This window comes from Chinchilla lanigera, unplaced genomic scaffold (genome assembly GCF_000276665.1).
Source record: "Chinchilla lanigera isolate Chin_1 unplaced genomic scaffold, ChiLan1.0 scaffold00030, whole genome shotgun sequence".
NCBI lineage: Eukaryota > Metazoa > Chordata > Mammalia > Rodentia > Chinchillidae > Chinchilla > Chinchilla lanigera.
This window is the reverse complement of record NW_004955431.1, coordinates 21,318,148-21,337,662: the sequence shown is the minus strand read 5'-3', so window position 1 is coordinate 21,337,662 and position 19,515 is coordinate 21,318,148. Positions and strand designations below refer to the sequence as shown.

Sequence of the window (19,515 nt, the reverse complement as noted above, 5' to 3'; positions counted from 1 at the left end):
GTCATCCTTCAAATGGGAGGGCAACCAGTTTAAGTTAGAGCTTTTGGTTCATGCAAGAGCAAGTATCTGTGATAAAGGCTGAGACCCTTTAGGACATGTCTTCATGTTTGATCAAGTTAAATGATTTTGGTGAAACACATAACAAAAGGTGTTTTCAGTTTTTCACATTCTTCTGCCTTGCCCAAGATATTTCCTCTTTCTGGAGTGGTCTTCCCATCACATCATCTTGGTAACTCACCCTGTCTTGAAAGGCCTACTATAGATAGATTTTTCTTTCACAGTATTATTTTTGGGAGATAGCCTAATTTTAAATACTTGGCCACAATGGATTCATTCATTCTTTTCATTATTGGGATGCTTAGAAATGTTGACTCCTTAATGAGCTTACAGATGTGATATCCACAGAAGTGAACCTGTAATTACAACATGTAGAGAAAAGTGTTGAGAATAGTGAAATTTTAGGTGCAATGGAAGTGCAGAAAGAGACTTTAATTTAATCTAGAAGCTGTGAACAACGTGGTGAAGAGTCTTCCTGGATAAGGTAATGTCTATACGGAGAATGAGAACCACTAGAAGTTAAACAGATTGAAAAACATGGAAAAAATCACTCTAGAAAGAAAAAGTTTGTGCAAATGCCCAGCAATATCTGAGATTAAAGCTGTCTTTGGGAACCAGTCCAGAATATGAAGTCCCAAAAGGAATATGCTGAGAAGTGAGGCTGGAGTCTAAGGTGAAAGTCAGACCAAGAGGGGACAGTAAGACTCACTTGGGAAGGTAGATTCTGCACTAGGAATCACAAGGGGCTCTTTGACCTGTGCTTTGAGAAGATCAAATAGACTGCAGAGAGCCAAAGGATTTGGAGAAACCCTACCGAGAGAAGGGCGACCAGTTCAGAACATCACATGTGTCTCATCCTCATTTCCTTTTGTGTCATCACTCCTGACATGTCTGGTTAGGAGCAGTCACAGAACTTAAAGATGATATGAAAGGTGGCAAAGGTTGGTACTTTCCTAGAGGGCCTACCAAAAGGGGGTGCTCTTTGGGCCTAGAAATGTATCTTACACGATGGGAATATCAGTCATATTTATAGTGGACATGATGACAGTGTAGTGTAAGCAATATTCCCAAAGTCAAACGCCATACCATAGCAAAATTCTATGATTATTTGTGGTTCTTCAGATCAGTTGCAGATTTTGGATTTTAACCACTTGATGCAAAAGTTTCATTGGAAATAATGGACACTGATGACAAAAGACACAATGTATTGCTTCACCTCTAAATTTTATTAGCAGTAAGATTCAACGGCCAAACGTTAGCAGCATCCTAACATGGGGTGAGGGTGAGCAGAACATCCTCTCTCACAGTGTCTTGACTACAGAAGTTGAACCTGTGAAGAACAAACATCAAAAGGTCACCACTTGCAGGAACCAAGCTGTGATGTTCAGCATGAGGAGGGTTACTGCTTTCTTCTCTCACTGCTGCAATCTGAAAGAGGGTACACCCTGTGCCCGAGGCCAGACATTGACTACTAGTGTAGAAGACTGAATCTCGCTCCTCTTCAGCCTTGTAATAGGGTCATGCAGATACCGGAGAGAGGAACTGTTCATCACACCCTAAAAGAGAGGACACGAGCGCTACCATACACCTACATCTCCATCTCCCAGTGAGTTATTTTCAGAGAGAATTACATAATAAGATTTTAACATCCTGTGTATTTCAATGTGGTTAATAGTTACTATTCTCCTAATTGTTTCCTGTAGATTCTTTTCCAAGTAATATCATATTCTTCTGCCCCAAATCTTTCCTTTAACAGTTCTTGTAGTGCTGACCTGCTAGTGATAAATTCTTTCAGTGTTGCTATGTCTGAAAAGCCTTAATTTCACCCTCATTGTTCAAATATATTTTTGTGGGCATATTGAAGATATTGTTCCAATGCCTTCTAGTTTATACTGCTCCTGATAAGAAATCTGCTGAAGTTTTTATTTTTCCTATGTATAATCTGACCTTTTTCTATTTTTGGTCTTAAGTTTTTTTCTTTATAGATGGTTTTGAGTAATTTGATCCTAGTTTGTGTGTCTGTCTTCATGTCCCTTGATACTGTTATTATAATGATGATTTGATTTGTTTGTCTATAGTTTTTACCAAGTTTGATGATTGTGGAGCCATTATTCTTGAAATATATTATTCTATTCCTCTGCCTTTGGAGCCTTCAAACACAAGTACACTGACATTCTTAAATTTTCCCATAGGTTGCGGATGTTCTTTGCATTTAAAAATTTCTTTTTCCTCTATTTCATTTTATATAGGATCTATTATGTCTTCAACTTCAGTGGTCTTTCCTGCCACAATGTTTAATTTCCTGTGAATTGTATTTGGTGCACTTTTCACTTGCGATTGTATTTTTTATCTCCAGAAATTTTTGATAGTTCTTTTTTATTTTTATTTTTTGAGCAAGGTCTTTTTTAATGTGTGCCATTTCCCTACTGACTTTTGTGAACTAATGGAATATGTATTTAAAGCTGCTTTAATCTCACTGTCTAACATCTCTGTCAATTCTGGTCAGGTATTAATTCATTGATTACTCTTGTCATGATAAATGGTATCGTCCTCCTATTTTCATAGCTGGAAATCTTTGATTAACACCACATACTGTGGATTTTATCTTGTTAGCTGCTGGATAATTTTATATCTCTATAAATCTTATTAAGCTTTGTTCTGGGATACAGTTAAATTATTTGAAAACAATTTGATCATTTCTTTTTTCCAGTACCAGGAATCGAACTCATGACCTTGTGCTTGCCAGGCAGGCGCTGTGCTGCTGAGCTAAATCCCCAGCCCTCAACTTGATTATTTCAAGTCTTGCTAAATGTACACTAATCATTCCCATGGAGAGACAAGACTTTTTTAAATACACCACTCAATGTTTCTTGAATTACAAGATTTTCCAGTCTGGCTGATGGAAAGAAGCACTATTCTCAGCCCTGCTAGAGCACTGGGCACTCTTTTCTCTCATCCTTCTGAATGGCCATTTCCCTGGTGTTGGCTACTTTGCTCACATATGTGCTGATCAGCACCATGCTGACTTTTCCAGGGGATCTCTCAGAGCTCTAGGATTGTCCTTTTACAGTTCCCTACTCTCTGGTAGACTATGCCATCGAGTCTATTTGCCCTACATTCTCTAATTCTTAACTCTGACTCCTGAACTTAGAGACTATGGATTTCAGCATATGCATCTCTTGGCTGTGTGAGGTCCTAGAAACCCTCTCGAGGTAATAAGCTGGGATAATTATAAAGCTCCACTTTGTTTTCTGTCTTTCAGGCATCACCATCTTTCACTGCTGGAAGTTCAGTGTTCTGAAAACTGTTGCTTCACATAGTTATCACATTCTTTGATTGTTTCCCTTGGGAAGAAGGTAAAAGTGTCTTTGCTCCATCTTTGCCAGAAACAAAAGTCCTCTTATTGAATTTCTATGAGGATAAAATATACCTGAAGACAGAAGAACTAGTGCTCTCTGCCTTGGAATTTATCTTAACACTCATACGTTCTTGAACTAATACTGTATTATTATGATTATAACCATACCACCTTTTTTTGGTGAGCATTTTTTGGTCTATGCATACTCTAGTCCTGGTGAGAACAAAGTCCTTGTCTTTTCCCAGAAGACCTGTGACACAGAGCAGCCTATTTCCGTTCCTTGGTAGTTTAAACAAGCTTCTGGTGGTTTAAGTAGCAATTTGGTAAACCCATGAAGTTTGAAGATGCTGTGCACATTAATTATATACCTACCAAAAAGCTCCTCTGCCCAGTGAAATATTCTTTTCACATTATATCATGATGTTGGGTTCTCACTCTAACACTTTAATTTGTATCAGATAACACAACACTTACCCACAAGTCTATTAAAGTTCTATACTTTCTCCTAAACACACAGTAGCTATTAGGAAGCGGCTGTGCCTTGGGTATAGGAGAACCACTGTAGGAAGTTTAGCTTAAAGGAGAATTTTAGTGGGAATAGGACTGTGAACACTAATCAATCCTTCTCATCCCTTTGATTTTTATTACTTACACTCTTCCATCATTTTTTGTCACCGTGATCCTAGATGCTCCCACTTTGGGCAGGGTTGGGTTGATCACGTTGTTGTACCAAACAAACTTAACCTTCTGTAAGTCCCCAACATCCACATCAGAATCAATCTCATTAGTATGACTGTTTCCTGGCTGGAGAGAGCCCCTGGGGAGTTAAGATATTAATAAAAAATGTACATGAATACATATAAAGTAATGATACCTATAAATATAGGTATATAAATATATATGCATATATAGTTCTAAAACCGGCTCGCAGTATATCTCTAGCTAAGATGATTAATAGAAAATTCATCATTCTAATGTATTAAATAAATTCACACATGTATGTTAACTCAGGATTAAGTTTTGCCATCAATGACTCATAAAAATTTAGTTTTTACTTTTTTTTTGAGGCAGGGTTTCACTATGCAGTTCAGACTGGACTTGACCTCATTTTGTAGCCCAGGCTGGCCTCAAACACTCAATGATCCTCCTGCTTCAGCTTCCCAAGTGCTAGAATTACAGACATGCACCACCATACCCAGCACTACTCATCTTTATTTTAGTGAAACTTCTAACATACTTGAGTTACAATCCTCCCCACTTAATGTATGTTCATTGTCATATTTTACCCATGTTTTGTGGAGAATAATTGTTTTTATTATAAATCAGATGCCAGATGTCAAAGTAAATATGAATGATTTTCTCAGAAATAGTAAAGAGAAAAATTTAGAATCAGAATTCTGAAATGCATTCAAGTGAATATATGAAAGATATCTTTCTTTTTTACTGTATATGACGGTACCCAAATAAGCTGACAATATAAATAGGCACTGTTCAAACATTTAAGAAGCTCAAAAAATATTTTACTCACTTGTAAATTTCAAACTGCTTAGAGTTTCCCCCATTTCCAAACAAAGAAACCAGCACATGCCCTGTAACCTTCCGTCCCGACAGTGTGACAGCTACCTGATACCTCCAACCTGCACAACACATAAAATTTGCAAAATGTCAGCTTGTAGAGAAGACACAATGAAAACTGATGAATTCCCATCCTACTGCAGAATTTTGGATACTTTATTACATGGTGAAGGTGATTCTATTAATGAAATAGTCATAGTGATTCCTTTATCTAAGGGTTCAGGAGGTAAGCATTGAGGATGTGCAGAATCTTTCCCAAGTCAACAAAAAATTTTTTAGGCCAGGGAACTAAGAAATATATGTGTTTAAACTTTTTCAGCATAGCAATTTGTTCCTCAGTGGTTTAAAAGCGTGTTTTCAAAAGGTACTGGAAAGAGTGTGACACTATCATCAGTGTGTTTTATTTTCACTGACCACTAAAATTTAAAGTACTGTCATTTTTTGGTCTGGATAGCCAAATACTTGTTGAAATAGTCCATAATTCAAATTTCCATCATTCTTGGGAATATACCGATTTAGGAAGCCCAAATTAAGTTCCTTTGGTACTAGTCAAAGTAAATCTTTTTTTTGTTTTGTTTTGCCATTCAGCTGTAGTCAGGGACAAATTTGGGCTGGGATAAAGTCTGTCTTTTGTTCTCACAGTTTTCTCCATCCCATTGACTCTGAGCAAAGTAGTTTTCTTCCTCTGTTAGCCTCTGTGCAGTTCCAGTACCCTCTAATTCCCATCACCTATGGCACTGACCATCCTAAGTATCTCTTGAATCTGTAAATTTCTCTCTGTTCCAACTGAGGGAGGATAGAAGAAATAAAAGATAGGTTGAAAAAGAGATGAAGAATTCATAACTAAAAATTGTACTTGAGGAGGCAGCAGCTTCCAGGATGCAGCTGAACTTATCCAAGGTGATGCATCACTGAAAGGCCATAAATTGGTTGAATTAAAAAAGTATGGAACCAGGAACTTAGCCCTAAGGAAAAGGAGAAGGCTGGCCAAGTCTAGATAATGTTTACATTGCCCATCCACAGACAAACAAGTTTCCCATGTCTCTGGAGCAGGCTAGTACTCGTGGGGGTGAGAGCACTTTTTCCTTTGCTTTCTACCTCCCTCAAGAAAAGTATAAAAGTTTCCAGTTCCAAACTGTGATGAAGTCTCATTTCTTTGAGTGTCTGCACTCAAAGTGCTCTTGCGTGCATCCTAAATTTCTGCCTAATAAACCCTTTTCTTGCCTCTGTCTGGTATGTCCTAAGAATTCTTTTTCTACAACAGGAGTCAGCAGCGCTCCTGCTACAAAAAGGGAGGTTAAGTTCCTTATTTCAGCTTCTGGAATCTCTCATACCAGTTCCATCACAGCACCTCCTCTGTCATCTCTCTCTGGGATTACTTCTCTGCTTGTATGAAAATTCAGAATTCTGCTCGGTAGAACTTTTTAATACAGAGAGGCCGGAGCAGAGGAAACCTTCTATATTCAGCACTAGAATCAACTGTCAAGAAATTACTTTTTGTCTCAATCACAGTTCGGGACTTAAATTCCATTCTGCTTCTCCAAATAGCCATCATTACATCGAGCATGGTATTGAATATTTTCCCTCATTGGGAGGGATTGTATAGCTTTAAATGGAAAAGCAATTTCACACGTTATCAATTGGACATGATAAAACACACAGTACTAAGAATGTAAAGTACAAAAGGCAGGTACTTACGTGAAAAATTACTTGTATCCCCAGTGTTGAGGTAAAATTTTTGGAAATTTCCACTTGTTTTTCCAGAAAATCTATCAGCATAGTGACCCATCTGGGGGCATCCTCCACTTGCACAGGGGAAGCACTTGTTCTATTAAAAATAAAACGTGCACAATTTCAAAGGGTTGTTACAATGCAAATATTCTAAAGCCAAATGTGTCATGCTGTACAAGGGAAATTTAAAAGGCAAAACTTAACAATGTATCTTATTATTCACAAGGATAAATGAACAATTTCACTGTTAGAAAGCAGAATGCTATTAAAATCACACAATGACATGGCATTTATCCTTCCTTTTCTTTTTTTTTTTCCACTTCTTTAAATTGCCCCAATTGCCTGAGATCTTCCTGTTGCTGGTTAGAATTTATTTTAGAAAGATTGCTTAAGAAAGGATAATTAGCTTCTGATATGTAAAGTAGGATCCATTAGGAGAACAATAGGCTCAAAAGGAAATGGCTTTTCTCCATTTCCTTAGCTTCCACTTAATATAAAAAAGACTAACAAATTCAGTTTTCTCATAATTCTCCCAATGCAGAGAAATTGCTCTAGCTGGCTATTAAAGCTTAAAAAAATATTCTCTCTTCTTAAGCCAAAGAACTGTGGTAAAAGGGATGACAAGGAAAGTACAGAGTTGAAGGACAAGCATCCCACTCAGAGGAAGTCTACTCCATAGCAAAAGCTTGCAGTGGAATCCTAAGTCAATGAACCACGTGATGGACATGGCAGAGTCTCGAGCTTGGCATCTATTAAGCTACAGGGAGGGCAAGCCGGCCACGAAGAAATCGCTAAAGCTCTTTGGAGCACTGTCCAAATCAGAAGCCTAGACAAACCCCAGCTTTCATTTCTAAATGTCTGAAGTGTGCCCTTTTCAATAAGGCAGATAGAGATATGACCCAAAGTGCAAAGGATCCAAGAAACCCACACCAATAGACTCCCAAGTCATTCCCTATGGGGAATATGCATCAACCAGACTACCACCAGGATCACCTGTCCCAATAGTACCTTGGAGAGAAGCTTAGGAAGGGATCCAAAGAAGGAGAAATTGTAAGACTGAGATATTTTTCCTATAGAAGTGCTGAGCATTATTTAAAAGGACTGTGATATTATTGAATCAGACTGTTAAACTGTGTGAACCTGAAGGGTTTTTGCTGGGTTTTTACTAGGAAGGAAAAAATAATTATACTGAAAAAGTGGGGAGAAAGTTTCAGTTCTTAGTGAATAATCAACTTGTAATGTGAATAAAATATACACTTCTCCCTCCCCTATAATAGGTAGCATTTATTGGATATGGGTTATTGCATTTTTGCATTGGGCTAAGCAATTAACATATGTCATTTCATTAAGTCCTCTAACCAAGTGCTTTGAGGCTACCATTATTATTTACATTTATAGCAAAACTATTCTAGAGAATTCAACTATTTTGCTCAAATTACTACAGCTACTTAAAGCTGAAACTAGGGTTTAAGTCCTCTCTTTATAACTAAAGCATATCTTCTTGGTAACTCATTACTTCGTCTAGCACACTGCTTACTTGAAATTGTCTTTATTAAGTGGGAAACAGTACAAATTTGGATTTAAAGAAAATAATACTAAAAAATTAGTTTTATAAAAAACCAGATAATTTGTATTGTATTGAAGATCATATAGAAATAAGAATTCAACCTGAATATCAAGATGATACCAGACAGGATGAAAGCTTGAGGAATTATTGGTGATTATGAGATTGCACAGAAATATCCATATGTGTATAATTCTATAGTTTAAAAGGTCTGCTGGGCATAGTACTACATGCCTGTAATTGTCGTGAGTTCAAAGCCAACCTAGGCTACATAGTAAGTTCAAGGCCAGCCTGTACTACAGAGTAAGATTCTGTCTCAAAAAAATCATATCAAATAAAATAAAAGGCTAGCATTTGAAGAAGATAGCATTATTTAGACATGGCTCACAGATTGTCATGAGCTAGTTTTTTATTTGTCTGCTTAGGATTCTTTCCAAAATGAGTTTGAATGTTTACGTGATACACAGAGAAGTGATCCAGAACAAGTTAGACAACAGAAAGTTCTGTTTACTAGACCATTTCTCTAAAGTCCTTGAATGCTACTGAATTCTACATACATATGATTATGTATGATCATATGTATGCTTCTAATTACTACATACATATGATTAAGTATGATGAATGTGAAATTATATAACTTCATTGAATGATGTGTACTACATCAGTCATTAGGAGTAATGCTTATAAAATTCATATGGCTGGGCTGAGGCTAGAGCTCAGCAGTATAGTGTATGTCCAGCATGCACAAGGCACTGTGTTTGATTCTCAGCACACAAAAAAATAAATTAAAAATAAATAAATAAAATTAAAATGGAAAATCAATCCAACTTACTGAAGTGAAAGAACTGTAAGAAGCACAAGAGAATCCAGCAAAGCCACTAGGGTTGAGAATGCTATCAGTATAATATTTATAGCTTCTTAAGTGGTTACAGGCTGCAAAGTCCCGAGTTCCTGTGAAATCAGACAAGATTGCACATCAGCAATAGATTTTAGTTTTTCGAGTTAATGTCGGATCAGAATACAGTTATTGAACAGATTCCTCTAATTAGTGTGAACTCCTGGGGGGAATCGCACAAAATCATTTATGAAATATATTTATGATTTGTGATGTAATCATGTTAAGTACTATTTATATTTATAATAGATAATACCACTTGCTGAATGAAAAGGAAAAATGAATTAAGAAGGAAAGGGCTGGTCCATACAAATTCAAGCGTGACAATAATATATTCCTTGAATTAGGTCCTTGAAAATTTAACTGGGAAATATGATTGATTTCCCAGTTTCCTCTTGACCACTCGTCCTAACAGGAGCCTATACCTCAGAAATTCAATTAAAAGTCCTTTGTTATATAAAATGCGAGACTTGCACAACTCCAAACTATTTAGCAAGTTTAGCAAACAAAATATAAACTTTTCCCAATGAAAATCTCTTTACATAAATAACAGTTTTACCTTCCCAGATTCCATCTATGTCAACAATCTGAGAGATAATGTTCTTCTGACATCCGGGCATTTCCACTCCTCCGTTCGGAAAGAAATCCAGGTGACCCACAGTTTGGCTCATTCCAAATCCTGAAAAAATTTAAAAATAGGGGTAGTTTATCATACGGTATAGCCTTAAGAGACTCTAAATCATTTTACTGTGTAGACTCAAAACCTTCCAAGAGACAAACTGTGGCACTCACCTAAATTGGGGACTATCGGGGCACCATCTGTGTGAATTACATCCACAAACTGGGCATCACTGGGATCTAATCGGACTACTTCAGGGGTACCCTGAAAGCAAGGTTCAGCTGGATCCAACCCTGTAGCAAACAGGATGTCATTAATTACATCAACGCCCCCACATGATCATCCTCCATTGTTAATTACAGACCTGAGTGTGAGCTGAATATTGGCTCTAATCATGAGTTAATGATGGAAAGAGATAAACAAGTTCTTCCTTAACTCACTGTTTTCTGAGAGAAAACAGCTTTTAGTTTTCTCGTTGCTTAAAAGTGAATTTTCCCCAAACCACAGCATTTATCTCTATTTATAAGTACTTAGAATATGGAAGAATCTTGGTAACTAACAGCAGTTCCCAGGAAAGAAGCAGTCCCTGGGGTATACTGGACGTTAGCCACTCAGGCTAAAAGAGTTGCCACTAGACTGTGCTCTATGAGGGGAAGGATCTTGCCTTTCCTGGTCACTCAGTTCACACCGTGGCATAGCCTAGTTCCTGGCTAAACAGGCTGTGATAAACATTTATAAACTACAGGAAATAATGTTCTAGAAGAACTTCGGTTCAGCAAACTAGTATACAGACATTCTAGATGCCCCCATCAATCTAAGTGTAACCATCTTCAAAATACTAAAAAGATGATCACATTTGGAAGATGGAAGAGGAAAGTAGTCATCATCTGAATTAATTGTGTCTCAGATCTATCACAACAGCCTGGTTCTCATAAGGTTATAGGATTGTTTCAGGACTTGGATATTCAGTGTGTGTCCCTATTGGCTTAATAAAACCAGTCTGTTTGTAATGTAATATTGTAAACCTATTGAGTAGAACTCAGTACTGGTATCCCAGGGCAGTTTGGTCATCCGTCCCTATTTCCCTCAGTCCTGGGATTGTGGCTGATCAGGTTTAGTCTTATTAGTCCTTGTTATTGAAGCAGGATACAATTCATTATACATATTTGAAGTCTGAGTTCTATTTATTCTATTATTTATGCATGAAATTATCTTGTGGATACCTGAAAAATAAGGAAATAATTATAGAAATGTTTCTGAGTAGTCTTAATTCATATTTCACCCACATGTCATGTATTTAAATGTTAAATAACTTGCTCAAGATCAAAGAATGATTGTAATAAAGACCAATCCACCAGGCCACAGAACATTCTGTTTTTTGATCTTGTGGCCAATTCAGAAAGCATACCAAAATATACAGCAGATTGTGCCAAAATCCCCTCCTACATTTCCTTTCAGATCCCACAGAGGCTACACATAGTCTAATTTTGAAGTGTTTGTGGGGGAATCATGGTTACTTTATAGTTATTTCTTGAAGGCCACATTGCAGCTGAGTAGTAAAACACTGACTCTAGTCCTTGCAGGCTAAAGGAACTACACACACATCACTAGGTGACCTAATTATGTGGCGTGTCTTAAAGAATAACCCTTCCTCCCCTGTCCTTACATAATGTCAAAGACTCCTTTTAGCAGATATAGATAGATTTTTTTCCTGACCCCTTAGACCACTAAGCCTAATGAATGAATACACGTTTGTTAACCCTACTCAGGAAGAATGGTTTTTAACAACGCAGGGAAGAGTGAACTGTACTGTACAAAACATCACTCAATCTTCAAACAGCATTTGGCTCTCCTCAGAATTGAGATGGATGGACACTAAAACCATCATGACCTGGTGGAAGCACTCCAGAGACAACATTCCTATACGCTCTTCTTCACACTACAATCAAATATAAAGGTCCCTGCTTTTCTCCTGGTTGGTGCATTCCTCTCTTGGAATTCACCAGCTGCTCTCCTGCAGGGCACCAATAAACTAACTTTTCCATACTCCTTGGTTGCTGGTAAATTCTTTTCCTCACTTGCGGCACCAACCTCTCACATGATGTGCCTCACACTGAATTGTTCACGGTTGTGACCAACCTGTGATTCGTCCAATGGCCCCATTGGTCCTCCTTCCAGCCTCCCCAGCAGCATGGGAGCCCAGACTGTGGCCAATGACATGGACATCGGAAGGCGAGTATTCCAGCTGAGACTGTTGGAAAGACAATCTCTTTAAATAAAATGTGTTCAACTGTAGAATTCCCGATGGACACAAAAGGAGTCCCACCACACCTTGAGTTTTAAGAAGACAATTGATTTTCATAGGGTCTTTCCCATTGTTATAATGAAAAATGGATTTTTTTTAAATTTTAAGCTAGTAGACACAACATTCTATTTTGTTCTATTACTACAGAGAAAGAATCTTTGAGGGACATGAAGAATGGTTGCCCAGAGATGATAGAGTAAATATTTAGATTATAAAACCATAAGGAAAGCAATTACTACTCACTTTCAAGTTGAACTCTTTTTAACCCATCAGTTACCCAGTCACACTAGCTTTGTATCATTGTGTTTCTCTTCAAAAATATAAATTAAAAGGAAAAGTAGTTTAACCTTGAGGTTGACATTGTCATGTCAATTTGGTAATAATCAGAAGTATAAAAACTAATAAAACCCAGTGCATACCATGTTACCTAGCTGTTTGTATAAGCTCACTTAATTAAAAACAAAAATAAGTCTATTGAATTAAATAGGTAATTTATGAACGTAAAACCTAGATTTCTTTTTGCATCTTTTTAAACCTAAGAGTGAAGTCAAATCTCAGTAGAAAAATGTTTATCAATCGTCATACCTACAGCTTTTGTTTTGGAAGGAGAATCCAGACAGTAATACACATGGGTTCATGTTAACCCTACTCAGAAGGAGTGGTTTTTTAACAGTTCGAGGAATACTGAACCCTACAAAACATCACTCAGTCTTCAAACACCATTAGGTTCTCCTCAGAACTGAGGAGGGTTTATGCAACCTGAAGACGTTACCTGAAGGACATTAACAAAATAGGCCACTTCCGCCCCAACAACCCGGATGTTCTGCGAAGCCTGTGTGTATAAAGCTCGGGAGCCACCTTTCCAGTCCACACAGATGCAGTTCACGCTTTCCACCTGAAACATGGCCTGAAGGAAGAAATAACAAATAGGTAAATAGTTCAGGATCATTATTAAATACTAACTAACACATACGAGGGCAGGGATGCACTCTTTCTTTGACCTAGGAGGTGTCATGTCACTTTTCACTCCAGAGATACAAGCAAATCTCTGGTCTCTTATGAGTATGGAATCCCTAATAAGTTTAACCTTGGCTCCAATGGAGACAGGGCCATCATAGAAACTGGACTCTTGGGGTTTCTATTTGATTTAGTGAGGAATGCATAAGATGTGGTATAATGAGTTATCTCATTACAGCACCATATATTCCAAAGGATTCCCATCTCCCTTACTAGAATGCACCCAAGGAAATTGCTTGTTTCTTTCACTGCTGTGTCCTATTCAGTGTCCAGAATGATACCTGGTATACAGTAGGTGCTCAGTAGATATTTTCTAAATGAATGAAGGACTATAGTCAAGCCCCTGAAATTTATAAATGTACTCAAGGTAAAGGAAAAAGCTTTTCCATGATGAAAGAAACTAATCAAAGTTTTTGCATGTGTACATTTTATTGTACCTCATGGAAGTTACTCCAATTAGTGCATACTCTAACAAGTATCTGCTGGAGACTCCAGTAGATTTGGGGGCTCAATTATGGGTTCATGAAGGATAGTTCTGGCAGGAATTATTTGTCTGAGTAGGTGTTTATATACATTCCCACTTTTTTCCTACAAGAATTTGAGAATAATGAAACAATTTCAGAAAGCATCTCCAACTATCTGTTCACAGAAAGAAAATTCAAACAATGGAAATAACCCTTTAAAGTATGATGAAGTGAACTCAGTTCTGTTACTTTTAGATTGCAATACGAAGTTTTACTTCTAACATTGGTAAACAGAATTCAGTTCCATGTCAAGGTAAATCAAATGCATTTAAAACATATTTGCTTTCGGGACCTTAGAAATAAATCCTATACCCATGTCTAAAAATATCTATATTCCCTTTGAGATAATAAGCAGTTCTTTTTCCTTCATTGTAATACAGTAATCTATTAATTTCTACTCAATCATTACCAGATTTAAACTATTTTAGGAGACAAACTGTAGTTTTAGTGATAATCCCAAGGCTTGCAAAGTGAATGAATGTGCTTCTCTGTCTTCGGGATCAGCCTATATGCTTTGGAGCTGATTTGGTTCTGCCTTTGGCATGAGTCAAACACAAGTCAGAAATGAAAGGGTTTTGGAAGGCACTGGTGTCTTTTTCTTGAAGCCTCTGGGGAAATGACTATAGCTTTGTGCCGCTTCAGCCACAGAAATTTGATGAAACATGAAGAAATATATGAATCAATGAATCAATAACAGTGTTTCTCAAGCACTACCAGTTACTAGGGAATTTCATTCTGTTTTATTTGCCATCTCTTAAATCTTTGTTATCTCTGGGAACAGAGCCAAAAGCAAATTAAGGAAAACAGGATCACTGCGGCAAAAACAGAAGCCAGAAGTAAAAATCATCATGGTTTTCTGAGACACTGTCACCAGAGCTGGTCAGAGCAACAAGCAAAAATCAAAGAAGGAGAGTTAGTTCGGGCAAGTGAGTTCTCTTAGCTCTTCATATGGAAATTAAAAACTAATGAACACACTGGGGCATAAGTAGCTGGGATGGATCAACACGGCAGCTTCTGTTGCTAAAGTTTTGAAACACCCCTGTATTAGTTATTAAATATCCAGTGCTTGGAGCCGCAAAATGCCTGCCCATGTGGTTGCTCTGACATCCCAGGTCACCTCCATCTACTGCCACCTCGTGGACCTTCCCTAGGAACCCCGGTCTCAGCAGGGGTCAGAGACTCCACACAGTATGGTGGTTCCCAGTATTTGTCCTCCTTGGTTGTTAATTGTCATTCCTCAGAGAACCGTCCTTTAGAAAATGACCAGGGCTTACCTTGCACATATTGGCCAGCCAATTTTCTTCTCCCTTATCTATGAATCCATGAATAATAAAGCGAGTTTTTCTATTTGTTTTGAAGTTGGAATTCTTGATGCTTGATGAATCAGCAGTAATCGCCTGTTTTAGATTGAAAAGCATTTCTGGTCAAGATTCTTACAGCATCTTCTATATGCTAGACCCCTTATATGTGCATGGAGTGCTAGGTGAAGACTATGGGGTGTGGGGATCTTGTGATTAAGGGTTCTCCCAGTACAGTTAAGCTACTCATAGTCAACTGCCACTTTCTACTTTCTAGTCATTATAAAATTTTTGTGGTTGTTCAACTTGGAATAATATATGTGCTATAATATTTGTCATTAATATCTTGTCTCTATACAATGAAAATATTGGTATATCTCTGTATATGTATGTACATATCTATCTAACTATCCTTATGACATATGTCTATAGATGTTCCTTCAGTTATAATGAGGTTGTGTCCCAATAAACCCATCAGAAGTTGATAGCATTGTTAACTTGAAAATGCACTGAAAACACCTAAGCTATCAAAGGTAGTTTAGCACCACAACACCCTGTAGAGTACTAACTCTTTACCCTGGTGATCAGCGGCCGGCTGGAAATTTCTGTTTGCTGCTAGTGTGAGAGTATCATTCAGCATATCACTAGCCCAGAAAGGATCGAGATGAAAAATTCAGAGGATGGTTCCTACTGGATGCATATGACTTTCCCACATCATAAGGACAAAAAATTATTAGGTCAAGCTATCTTAAATGGGGACCATATATAGGGTCTATATATACATATACATAATTTAATTCATATATATGCAACTTAATTCATATTTTGCCTAAGACCATAAAAAGAGCATTCTGGTTAAATTAATGTTATATATGTATATATATCTTCATATTGTGAAATTCTATATACTCTCTATAAATGAAATCTACATGTATTTTATGTTCATATAATATTTTCACATCTCTCCCTGTATTTATATTTTAAATGGTACTGTTATATAGGATAATAATAACATAAAGTTAATGGACCTTTTTTTCTGCTTTTTTTGAGACAAAGACTCACTATATAGTTCAGGCTGGCCTCAACCTCATGACAATCCTCCTGCTTCGGCCTCTTGAGTGTTGGGATTACAGGCATGTGCCACCAGAGCTTAATGAACTTTTATAAATAAGCTGCATAAAGTCACACCTAAGGTCACTGCATATAAAAATCCACAGTCTAACTTGTTCTTTGGAAGATGTGAATATTCATAATACTAACTACATAAAGCAGGTAGAACTGAGTGCTGAAAACAATGAGCATTCTTACTTGGTAGTTGTTTGGGTTCTCGTTAGTGTACAGGAGGAAGCGGGTGTTGATGGATGTGGGGCTCCAGGGCAAGACTTTCAGGGGTCTTTCCACGATTCCTGCCCATGGATTATCATCGCTGAAGCAGCCAAGCCTATCATAGCAGACTTCACTTCCTGCAATCATGCAAAAGTGTTTCAAGGACATCTGTTTAGCCAGAAAGCTCTATGTGCTCACATAAAATATGAATTAAATTATATTTTGTGGCACATTTTTTATCTGTGTTCCCAAATTGCTCCTACTGACACAAAATAGCTTCAAAAAGATAACACTCCTGGAACTCACAAGCTACTGCTCCTCACTTCCACCCCAGGGGACCAGTTCATGCTCCTGCTCAGTCCCTGACAGGGACTCTTTTCCAACTTCTCAACTCAGATGTCATCTTTGGTCTCCTGGTGCCAAGGAATGGAGTAGCCATGTGTCCCAGGGCTGGGGAAGGTATTATGTGTGTGTGTGGAGGCCCTCAATTCCCAGTAGCCACCATTTGGCCTTATATTTTAAATAAGGAGGTTAGGTTTCAAGAGAGACCAAAATTTCCTATTTCCTCCTTGGCAGAACAGGGAATGTCTGACCTGTTTAAGGGCCGTCATGGATTTCTGTGATGAAGAAGGTACTTACAAACAATCAAACACACATGCACATACGCACACACACACACACACACATACACACACAAATTATGATTGGATACAACTGTAGGCTGGCATGTTACTGCACAAAGGGATAATTCAAAATAGAGGAAAAACTCCAGATTAGTTGTAGGAATAAAAATAGTAGCCATTGTTGGGGCTGCATTCCTAATTTCTTACTATGTAAACTGGAGGTTGGACCAGCTGATTTACTAATCTAAGCCTCATAGCCATGTCATGATAGGGTGAAGCCGTTATTCCCACTTCACAGACAAAGGTCCTAAAGCACAAAGGTATTAAAGATTTTGCTCAGAGTGATAGAATTGTAGGTGATTAAAGCAAGTTTAAAAGTCATCCCTTGACTCCCAACTAAGGATACTAGGCTCACAAATCAAAAATGCAAGATAAATTTGAATTTTGGAAAAAGTAAATTTTTCATATAGAAATCGTTACATATTTGTGACTATCCTAATTATTTGCTGTTGATCTGAAATTAGCTGGCAATTGTAGGCTTTATGTGGCAGCCCCACACCAAGTCCTATGCACTTAATCCTGCATGTCCCTTCCTTTACTCCTCAGTGTCCTTGTGGCTTGAATCTGGGGTCACAGCCTCCTGAGAAATGACTCCCCCTGTTCCATAGGAGTATCTTTTCTTACCTGCTACTGTTCCCAGCAGCAGTGAGAGTGTCCACAATAGCAGCATCTACAGAAAGGTAAAAACATGACAGTCTGGTCAACTACGGGGTTGAAAGATTGGCATGATATAATTCATTTAATTCTCTGCAGGGAAATTAATCATCCAAAAGTGTTTCAAGGACATTTGTTTAACCAGAAAGCTCTTTCTGTGTGCTCACATAAACTATGAATTCAATTATATTTTATGGGTGAATCCTAACATATTAGCCTAGAAAACTTGTTCCTGACTCACCGTGGCAGATCTGTCACTTTCCACAGACAACCAGACAACACTGAAAGCTCCCTTTATAGGTGAGCCTTATCTTTTCAAGGAGTGCCGTGGAAAAGTAGCATGAAATAAAAGAAAGCTCCAAGGGCATAGTTCTAATTTTAATCACAGATAAGCCCAGATTGATAGAGTAGGTAAAGTTTCCCAGAGTGTTTGTGGGAAGATGAGAAAGTGGTAGATAAGGAAAGTTCTCTTACAATCTACTTATTTAATGCTGAGAGTCACTGTCATTTCATTCTAATGAAGGTTCTAGGCAGTGTCTTAATTTGCAGTTCTCTGTGCAAGCTCTTGGGCATGTGAGAAACCAGATTGTTGCACGATTTGATAGTAGCCATCTTGAAAATTAACACTGAATGTTCACCAGCCTTCGGTAGCTTTTCCATCACTATGCCTATCCCTTTAAACACTATGATATAGAAACAATTCTTCAAGAGATTACATGCGTTTTGGCAAAGCAGTTGATATTTTATGTTGATAATCCATAGCACTCACTTGTTTTTTAATAATAACATGTCAGAAAGAACAAAACAGCAACGAAAAAGGGAATCTGGGGTGCTGTTGAAATCACAAAGGTGCAGTCAATGACTCCACCGTGAGATGAAATTACGAATAAGAAAGATAGAATTGAACATGGAAAAAATGCCTTGGAAAAAATGTTCTGGCAGAGAAATGTTTGATAAAAAACAACTCTGAGATGTCTTTTATTTTGTGATAAATTACTTAAATTGCACTGTAAAAGACTGAAATGGGATATGACAATTTTAGGGACTAGAATTATTTAGCCTGGTAGTATCACAGATTTGTATTGAAACATGTGAAACTGATACATTTCTAGGTCAAAATGGTCAAACATATTTAGTCCACTTACAAAATTATAGGCATAGTGAAAAAGCAACAAAATTTTTGTTAGCAAAGTAAGAAAAAAAGAATTCAGTAACTATTCTCATAATTAGGATGGAAGGCAGAAGGAAGGAGTTTCTTCCTTGAGAGCCTTGGCAAATTCCCACCAAAATCCTCCCTGTCTCAGCTTTGTCCCATCCTCAGGGTATCTTCTGCAGCCCTCCCTGTCCTCCTGGTCCCACCAACAAGATTCTTTTACTTGAGTCCCATGACATTTCTCAAGGGTCACAAATTAAGAGAGGGCTGGAATTCTGGTCTCCTTTTCACATCCGAGCATCTAGCCCAATGCTTGACGTTTAGCAGACCCTCAACAATTCCCTGTTCAATGCATGAAGAAAGAGGGAATGAATAGGAAAAACCATGTATTTTGCATGATTGCTACATTAACGACTGCCTACACAATTTCACTATGGAGGACTTGAGAGCCTCTCTTACTCTATTAAAACAGTCCTCCCCAAACAAACCCCCCAGAAACCTCTAAGAAAGGAAATCGCGTCTCTCTACAGTATTTACTCATAGTGGTGCTATATTGATTTGACCAAGATATTTGATGGGAGCCAATGTTCACTGTGTGTATAGCACGCAGCAGTTTACACTTTGGGAAAATTGCTAGGTCAGATTATTTATCAAGTGGCACTGTAGATGGTGCATAACTTAATCCATATAAAGGGTGACCTTTACTTGTATATAGGTTACAGATTTAGGACCAAATTCACCAGATTCTGAAATAGA

The 19,515-nt window shown here is 37.7% G+C and overlaps 1 protein-coding gene across 2 annotated transcripts; it reads right to left on the bottom strand.

The window, feature by feature from the left end:
- Positions 1-1,274: 1,274 nt before the first annotated feature.
- LOC102023180 (pancreatic triacylglycerol lipase) lies at positions 1,275-17,637 on the bottom strand. Of its 2 annotated transcripts, none has more exons than XM_005387851.1 (12): positions 17,577-17,637; positions 16,252-16,406; positions 14,920-15,042; positions 12,877-13,011; positions 11,939-12,050; positions 9,973-10,092; positions 9,740-9,859; positions 9,118-9,236; positions 6,689-6,818; positions 4,944-5,052; positions 4,068-4,232; positions 1,275-1,387 (listed from the first exon to the last, which is right to left on the bottom strand). In XM_005387851.1, exons 1-12 carry the CDS (start codon positions 17,620-17,622, stop codon positions 1,324-1,326), a joined length of 1,398 nt encoding a protein of 465 aa, XP_005387908.1. In that variant the 5' UTR covers positions 17,623-17,637; the 3' UTR covers positions 1,275-1,323. The 2 variants fall into 2 exon arrangements, with proteins under 2 accessions (XP_005387908.1, XP_013371212.1); XM_013515758.1 differs by having other exon boundaries at positions 16,237-16,406; positions 17,577-17,622.
- Between the last annotated feature and the right edge of the window lie 1,878 nt (positions 17,638-19,515).